The 9,034-nt window shown below is 46.7% G+C and overlaps 1 protein-coding gene and 1 pseudogene across 4 annotated transcripts in view; both read left to right on the top strand.

The window, feature by feature from the left end:
* Positions 1-647: 647 nt before the first annotated feature.
* The window catches only part of DCAF5 (DDB1 and CUL4 associated factor 5), a 106,134-nt gene continuing 97,747 nt past the window's right edge, over positions 648-9,034 (top strand). For all 3 annotated transcript variants that reach the window (XM_012000882.1, XM_012000881.1, XM_012000883.1), the window contains exon 1: positions 648-1,305. In XM_012000882.1, the coding sequence (XP_011856272.1) occupies positions 1,092-1,305 (214 nt within the window). In that variant the 5' untranslated portion in view covers positions 648-1,091. The remainder of the gene's footprint in view (positions 1,306-9,034) is intronic.
* Positions 7,839-9,034, top strand: LOC105554419 (annotated as a pseudogene). The gene has a single exon (XR_001008324.1). The product of XR_001008324.1 is annotated as a protein SET pseudogene (transcript).

Below are 9,034 nucleotides of genomic sequence, written 5' to 3'. Positions count from 1 at the left end.
CTGTCCAACCTCAGCGCTCCCGACTCGAGACCTTTAAGAGGAGCTCACCGCACCCAATTAAATAACATATATCGTTAGTTTCAAATCACGCTTCTTGTGTCCTGCAAATTTATCTGGAACGGAGAGAAGTACCTCGTGCTTCTCGGGACTTCAACAACTCGGTTTTGGCAATTTTCTTCCCACTTCTTGATCCCTTTCTCTTTCCCCCCATGTACCACTCTATTTAATCTGCCAGACGGAACAATTTAGCCTTTTTCTACTGAAGGACCGGAGGAAGAGAGAGTTAGAGAACTGGACTTGGGGAGGAGCGGTGGTGTTAAACATTTACCGGGACAGGGGAAGGGCCGGGTGCGCGAACAAAACCCCCTGGCAACCTTCCTCCAAGTGTGCAGCCCTAACTCCCGGTTCCCCCGCCTCGGGCAGGGCCGGACTGCCCAAGGCAGAGGCCAGCAGAGGAAGGAGGACCGGAGCCCCCATTCGCACCTTCCCCCACTCCAGCCGCATTTGCCCCGAACTCGCACGGGCGCTGGCCTCCGGGCAGCCGCCGGCCCGCGGATTCCCGCGGGAGGAGGGCGAGCCGAAGCCCAGCGGCCACCCGGATTGTTACGCGCATTCAACTCCGCGGAGTGCGAGGCGCTGGGGTGCAGCGGTGTCTCTGCCCGGCGCCACCCGGATCCCCGCGTGGGAAGCGGCTCAACGGCGAAAGCAGCAGGGGCCCGTGGTCTCCCGGCCGGCAGCCCGCGTTCTTCCGGCCAGCCCCCCGCAAGGGGGAGGGGCGCCAACGCCGCGTTCTCGGGGCCCCGCGGCCGGCGGAAGGGCCGCGCATCGCGGAAGCGCGGCAGCAGCTGAAGATCAGCTGCTGGAGGAGGCGGAGAAGCAGAGGGAGGAGCCTCGGGGGGAAGGAGAGGGAGGGGACCGTCAGGAAGCCGCGAACGCCGCCGAGTGTCTGCACACCTCGTTCTGCCTGCCATGGCTGGTTAAAGAACCATCCGGATCGCAGCGCGGGGGGAGGGCCGGGTGGGGGGAGCGGCGGCCGCGCGTGAGGCCGAGGGAGGGGCGGCGGCGCGAGCGGCGGCGGCGGCGGTTCCAGCATGAAGAGGAGAACTGGCCTGGGGGGCAGCATGAGGTCAGTGGTGGGCTTCTTGTCCCAGCGGGGCTTGCATGGGGACCCCCTGCTCACTCAGGACTTTCAGAGGAGACGCCTGCGGGGCTGCAGAAACCTCTACAAGAAGGACCTCCTCGGCCACTTCGGCTGTGTCAATGCCATTGAATTCTCCAACAATGGAGGCCAGTGGCTGGTCTCAGGTAAATCAACCCCCTTCCCCTCCCCGCACCCTCCCAGCCTCCCCCTCTCGCTCTCCCCCGTCACCCTCCTCCTGCCCTCTGTCCCCACCCCCTCCCTTTCTCAACCCCCTTCTGCGGTAGGAAGGTTTGGTGTCAAATTAAAACCATTGCAGGGGGAGGGGAAGGAGAGGATGTCTTCTATAAAAAAGACCTAAAATGGTTGACAGCTCCTTAATTCGCTTTATCCCAAGTGCAAAGTGATCTCTTCTGATGCCTGCCCCGAAAGTGTGGGTCGGGGAGGGGGGCGAGGTTACCGCTCGACAAAGTTTGACGGCAAACTCTTCCTCCGCGTACTTTAAAAGGTGCTGGGGGCATTTTGGGGATGTGGAGGGGGAGGAGGCCGAGGAGCGCCGGAGGCAAGGGGGAGCTGCAGCTCCCGTCGCCGGCGTCAAGGAAAAGGGGTCTTGGGGCTGGAAAGCGGGCGGTGACAGACCCGGACGCCGAGGGGCCGGGGGCTGCGACCCGGGGGCTGGCGGGGTCTGCAGAGGGGAGGTGACTGGCGACGGTAGGGCCGCGGTGGGCCGCCCCCCTTGGCACTCTTAGGAGCCCAGCACCATCGCCTTTCGTTCGGTTGTGGCCTCTTCTGCGTCTTGTTTTTAATACGGTTTGGAGAGTGGCGAGGGCTGTGGAGGCTAAAGGGCACCAGCCTGAACTTGAATGCGCAACTTGTGAGGCAGGGGGTAGGGGGGGTCCCCGGGAGACTTGTTGGCGGGAGCCCGGCACCCCGCACCCTGTTTCCCGCGGCCGCTGTTGCAAGTGGTCTCTGCTTCTCCTCCCTGTCGCCCAGACCGGCCTGGTTGCCCCCGGGCTCTCCCTCTGGTTTGGGGAAAGTGGCGAAATCGAGGCCGGGGCTCCGGCCGGGCGGTGTAGGCCTCGCTCTCCCGGGGCTCCTAGCGACAGGCAGCTGAATCGATAGCCTATTGCTCCCGGGGAGGCCCGGGCCCCGCGGGCCGCGGCGACAGCTGCCCCCGGGGAGGTGCGCCTGCTGCCGGTGGGGGCGCTCGCCGCCGTTGTCCCCTCCTCCCTGGGGTCGCGGGCCCAGGGCAGGGGCGGGTGGGAATGGGCCTACGTGAGGGCTAGGGGGCGGCTCCCCGAAACCTGGCTCAGGGGAGGGGGTGAAGACGACTGACTGGGCGTTCCTGCTTGGCTGCTGCCCTCTTCTGTCCCTTTTCCTACATTGGGAGGGATGAAGGGGGAGCCCAGCCCTGGACGTGGCGCTTAGCTTCACCCAGGTCGGTCCCCGAGTGGCTTTCTAATTTATGTCAGCAGCTCGCCAGAAACTTCTGGGATCATGGCAAAGCATCCGTCTTTGCGAGTAACCGTCTGAAGTGACACGGGGCGTACAGTCCAATTTGGGGGTAGCAAAGAGAAAGATCTTCTGTGATCATTTTATGATAAACGTTCTGGGGTCTGTCCAGAACTGACGTGACTTTTGTACCCCAGATCGTTTTCTCTTTGACTAGGTAGATTTTGGCCCTAGATCATCTGCTGAAGAAATCTGGTCTTTCAGACGAAAGCTTCCCACACCACTATGTAAAATTTTATCAAATAAATTTCAAGAGCAAAAGTGAGGGAAGACTTCTTCTTTAAAGACCTAGCTCCCAGTTTCCCCGCTACTGTTTTTTATGTATTCATAAAACTCCTGATGTATTCCAACAGAGAAGTTCCCAGACATAAGTAAACTTTACCTACTGAGTGAGGGAATTTGGGGGTACTCTTTTGGAGACAACTGAACTAATCATGTTAACGGAATTGTGAGTAGTCACAGGTTGCCCAGCTTGACACGCCTTTATTTATGTATTTATTTGAGACAGGGTCTCACTCTGTTGCCCAGGCTGGGGTGCAGTAGGCTATCACTGCTTACTGCAGCCTTGACCTTCCAGGCTCAAGCTAACCTCCCACCTCAGCCTCCCAAGTAGCTGGGACTACAGGCAGGTGCCATCATGCCCGGCTAATTTTTAAATTTTTTTTTTTGTAAAGGTGGAGTCTCCCTATGTTGCCCAGGCTAGTCTTGAACTCTTGGCCTCAAGTAATTCTCCTGTCTCACCCCATAAAGTGCTGAGATTACAAGCGTGAGCCACCATGCCTAGCTCAAACTTTTTAAAAAATAACAAATTTATTGAGATAATTTCCCTGCCATATAATTTATCTATTTGAAGTTACATTTTGAAAAGCACTAAAAAGTTCCCTCCATTCGCTACCAGTTATTACTCCTTTTATCCTTGGGCAGGACGCTCCCCTATATCTTAAATGAACTCTATTTTCTCTAGTCTTGGCCAGGTCATTTCCTTTATCTTAATTTTAGCTTGTAAAAGAGGAGAGTCCTTTCCACAAGGGAGGCTCTGGCAGACCTTTCGATTCTGGGTATTTATTTCCTTACTTTTCTAGGCTTGTGGTGCCCATCTCCATCAGTACTTCCTGGGTTCCAGCCTTCTTTGCCCCGTGCTCCTCCTCCTTCCCCTCATACTCCCTCTAGCTCAGTTCTTCCTGTTTCCTCTTTATCCACTCCTGTTCCTGTTCTTAATCCTATCAGCAGGCTATTCCACCGCTCCTCCAGTTTGACTAAGATACACCTAGCTTTTCCTGTTTTGTTCCTTGGATATAGAGTTTTTGTTTAAAGCCTTTTTAGCTATTTACCTTCCATTATGAGTATACAGCTGTGTTAACAGAAAGTTCCTCCTGTTTGCTTCAGATAAGGAAGCCCCCTTTGGGAGTCCTAATATACCTTAACTTGTTAAAGCTAATTACATTTTGTTCTGGGAAGTCCTTCGATAATTTTCCCAAGTTTAAAACTAGTGTCATGTTTATATTTTTTTTTCTTATCTATCTTTGTCTCTCATTAACAGTCAACACCTAAGCGGGAGGAGCACAGTATTCTGAGGCTAATGCTATGTATCCCCAATGTTGTAATGTGGTGGGATGCCAGACTCTGGGATGGTAATGAGATTACTTTTATGCATTTTGTTGTTCTTGTGTCTTGTCTGGATTGGAAAGCCCTTAGAGAGCTGTGATTAAAATGATTGATTGTTCATTGTTTTCATTTCATAATTGTTTGGGCAGGCTCACATTTCTGGTAACTGACACATACTACTTGACAGAATTAACTTAGACCCAGAGCAGAAATAATATTTGCATGATTCCTGTGGCTGGGTAAAGTACTATTAGTTAATAATACATCACTTTTCTGTTCCAACAGTATCCCCTGTTCCAGGGCACAGGGAGGCCAGCAGATATTGAGTAAACCAGAGAAAATCAGGAAGAAGAAAAGGTGCTGTGCTTGGAAGTGAAATTATGACAGCAACAAGTGGAGAAATGGTTATTTGACACATTAAGATATTTTAACCTAAAAAGTACTTGATTTTTCTTGTTGATGACCAGAAAAAGGCATCGCTGTGATGCTGTGTTAGGCAGTGTGGTATAGCAGACGTGTGGCTAACATCATCGCTGTGTCATTTGTTTATTCTGTGACCTTAGTCAAGTTTCTAAGCCTCTCTGAATGTGTTTTCTGAGGTATACAGTTGGAATATCAGCACCTACCTGAGGGGCTTGTGAGAACTATGTTAGTCAAGGTATAGGTTGGGTGCTGAACAGAGTGCCAGGCCTGTCAGAGAAAATACTGAGTTTGTTTTGTTTCTCTTTTGTATTCGTAACACATGGTGTCATTAATAACAGACAATTGTTCTTACAGTATTGGTAATAGACCAGTGCAGATTAGGCAGACAGGATAGTTTTGTGACTTTTTGATGTGGAATGAGGAGGCGCAATGTGGTGTGGAAAGTGCTTGGGATTTGATGTCATGTGATTTGAGTTGGAGGCTCCACCAGTCACAAAGTGTTTGAATTTAGGTAAGCCCCTTCACTACTCATCTGTAAAATGAGGATAACGATTGCCCTCAAACTGGTAGATGAATGGGGATAGTGAATGGTCAATGAAATGTTATATGTGAAGGTGCTTTATGAACTTGGTTTTGAGTGAACATTACTTTTTTTTTTCTTTTTGAGATGAAGTCTTGCTTAGTCGCCCAGGCTGGAGTGCAGTGGCACGATCTTGGCTCACTGCAACCTCTGCCTCCTGAGTTCAAGCAATTCTCCTGCCTCAGCCTCCCGAGTAGCTGGGATTATAGGTGCGTGCCACCACACCCGGCTAATTTTTGTATTTTTAGTAGAGACGGGGTTTCACCATGTTGACCAGGCTGGTCTCAAACTCCTGATCTCGTGATTCACCCACCTTGGCCTCCCAAAGTGCTGGGATTACAGGCGTGAGCCACCCTACCCAGCCCGTGAACATTACTTTTTATAAAGACTAGCTTATACTTGATGATTGTAGTCTCTTAGAATATTTATGTGTGTTAGTCCTTTGAGGGATGGCGAACAACATTGTATGTTGAAGCGACACAAGAGATCCTAACAACATCAATGAGGTTACAGTAGTACACATATTTAGGGTATATCTCAGGTTTACCTTTTAGGTCTTTGGTTGCATCTAGTACTCTAAATTGCTCTCATTGCCTCCTCTTATGCTTTTCCTTTTTCCTAGAATGGGATCCTTTATATGTTTGTTTAAAGTTTTTTTTCTTTTTTTTGTGAAGAAAATGAACATCTTTTAGAGCTCTGATTAGATGACCAATCAGAATGTATCTCTATGTGCATTCGACTTGGATTGTTACTCCGCCTTTTTATATGTTGTAAAGGGTTTGTGCAGATCATCTTAGCAGTAAACAAAAACAAAGATTTGGCTGTTTGGAATGAGAGTGGCTATAATATTATTTCCCCTGAATCGAGATTTAAGGCATTGGAACTTGTAGAACTAGCAGAATAACCCGTAAGTATGAAGTTTTGAGTTATAGTGACTAAATATAGGAAAAGTGCCTTCAGAAGTTTTTCAAATAGCATGAGCAACTATGATGTTTCAAGGTATTAATTATGTAGGAGTTGTGAATGGGGAGAGGCATTTAGTTGCTTGGTCATAATACTTAATAACTATTTAGCCTATTTCTAGTTCAAATGGGTTTCTGACCATATTGATCATTTTAAGGATCCATAATATATAGAGAGAGACTTTGGAGTATGAACCCTGAAGTCAGACTGCCTGGGGTGAATACCAACCCAGCTACTTGGTCACTTATCCTCTCTTGTCTGTTTCCTCACCCATGTAATAAGGATAATAATACCCTACAGGGTTGTAGTAAGGATTGAATGAAATAACATTTGTAAAGTTCTTAGCACAAGGGCCTAACCCATGCTGTTGCTGCTGCTGCTGCTGCAACTGTTGTTTCCCTTGAATGTCAGGAAAGGCTTTTAGGAGATTGATACTTTCATTATCTAGCATATACTGCACATGGCACAGTACACCATGAAAAATTGAGAAAGATCTCCATGAGGTGAACTGTTCAAAATAGTTTGTGAATAAGCTTAACCAGTACTGTCATCAAAGAGTATTTTTAAGCATTGAATAATAGCTATGATTATACCTATATGCTTAATTTGAACCTGTTAATTAATGGTCATTTCCTGTTTCCCAATCACTAGTTTATATCATGTTTTATGAAATCAGTTTTTTGTAAATAGTCTAAAAGCACATTATCTGCAGGTAAGGTGTTTGGCTTTAGCCAGTTAAATAAAGCCTGACTTTATTAAAGCTGTTCATTTGATTAGAATGAATTTCTTGGTTCTGTGGTTACATATCAGGAGAAATATGGCCAGTGGTAGAGCAGGTTTCTGACTTTGAAAAGCTTTCATAGTATAGACGTTTTAACAAGGTCATTGAGGAATTAATTTTCAAATTTTCTTCTGGCCTTTTCTATTTACTGATAATTCATTGCTGTGAAGGTATTAAATTTTATTATTTGGTCTATTTATTAGTTCAACAAATAGTTTTTGAGTGCATACTATTTGTAAGACAGGAGCTATGAGAGCAGGAATGATGAATCAGATATAAATTATGTTTTCAAAAAGCTGGCGTTTTAGGAGTGTTCAGTTCTCATTTGTAACCTTTCATGACCTTTTAAAATGTATCCCCTCTAGCTTATTATACTTTAATAGATATTTGTTTTTTCTCTGGTTTGCTATACTTAATACAGCAAAAATGCCCATGCCTGTGAGATTTGATGGGAAAGAAAGGCGGCCTGTAGAGATGGCCCTGAGGAACTTTGCTATGAAAAATTGTAAGGATCATGTCATAAGGATAAAGTAATGTGAATATTTATAGATACACATTATTTGTCCTACTTGTTCTTTAGTCAGCTAGTTGATACCTATCAAAGGTTGGCAAATTTAGATTTATGCCAGGGTTTGTTACTTCTGCTTTAAAATAACCTAGTGAGATTTAGCTGATGATCATTAGTCACATTAGACATTATTATTAACACATCAAAAAGTTGTCCTTGTGTTCAATATTGTTCAGAGGATCATTTTTAATTTGATTTATGCCAATGTGTTTTTGATTGCTAAGATTTCCTAAAGACTCAGTGTTCAGCCTGCTTCCAGACGGGCGAGGAGACTCGTGGTCTGGTTCTTGGACTTGCCTAACAGCATGGCTCCTAAACGCCAGTCTCCACTCCTGCCTCAAAAGAAGAAACCAAGACCACCACGTGCTTTGGGACCAGAGGAGACATCGGCCTCTGCAGGCTTGCCAAAGAAGGGAGAAATAGAACAGCAAGAGCAATTGAACACATTGATGAAGTACAAAATGAGATAGACTTAATGAACAAGCCAGTGAGGAGATTTTGAAAGTAGAACAGAAATATAACAAACTCCGCCAACCATTTTTTCAAAAGAGGTCAGAGTTGATCACCAAAATCCTAAATTTTTGGGTAACATTTGTCAACCATCCACAAATGTCTGCACTGCTTGGGGAGGAAGACGAAGAGGCACTGCATTATTTGACCAGAGTTGAAGTGACAGAATTTGAAGATATTAAATCAGGTTACAGAACAGATTTTTATTTTGATGAAAATCCTTACTTTGAAAATAAAGTTCTCTCCAAAGAATTACATCTGAATGAGAGTGGTGGTCCATCTTCAAAGTCCACCGAAATCAAATGGAAATCTGGAAAGGATTTGATGAAATGTTCAAGTCAAATGCAGAATAAAGTCAGCAGGAAGAGGCAGCATGAGGAACCAGAGAGCTTCTTTACTTGGTTTACTGACCATTCTGATGCAGGTGCTGATGAGTTAGGAGAGGTCATCAAAGATGATATTTGGCCAAACTCATTACAGTACTACTTGGTTCCTGATATGGATGATGAAGAAGGAGAAGAAGAAGATGATGATGATGAAGAGGAGGAAGGATTAGAAGATATTGATGAGGAAGGGGATGAGGATGAAGGTGATGAAGATGATGATGAAGGGGAGGAAGGAGAGGAAGATGAAGGAGAAGATGACTAATAGAACACTGATGGATTCCAACCTTCCTTTTTTTAAATTTTCTCCAGTCCCTGGGAGCAAGTTGCCGTCTTTTCTTTTTTTTTTTTTTTTCCTCTTGTGCTCAGTCGCCCAGTTCTTGAGGTCTCTTTTCTGTACTCCATGGTTCTCAACTTATTTGGGGGGAAATACCTTGAGCAGAATACAATGGGAAAAGAGTCTCTACCTCTTTCTGTTCGAAGTTCATTTTTATCCCTTCCTGTCTGAACAAAAACTGTGTGGAATCAACACCACCGAGCTCTGTGGGAAGAAAGAAAACCCTGCTCCCTT

The sequence above is a fragment of the Mandrillus leucophaeus genome, unplaced genomic scaffold (assembly GCF_000951045.1).
Source record: "Mandrillus leucophaeus isolate KB7577 unplaced genomic scaffold, Mleu.le_1.0 Scaffold641, whole genome shotgun sequence".
In the NCBI taxonomy this organism is placed as follows: domain Eukaryota; kingdom Metazoa; phylum Chordata; class Mammalia; order Primates; family Cercopithecidae; genus Mandrillus; species Mandrillus leucophaeus.
The sequence above is the reverse complement of the archived record's forward strand: the minus strand, read 5'-3'. Positions and strand labels throughout refer to the sequence as shown.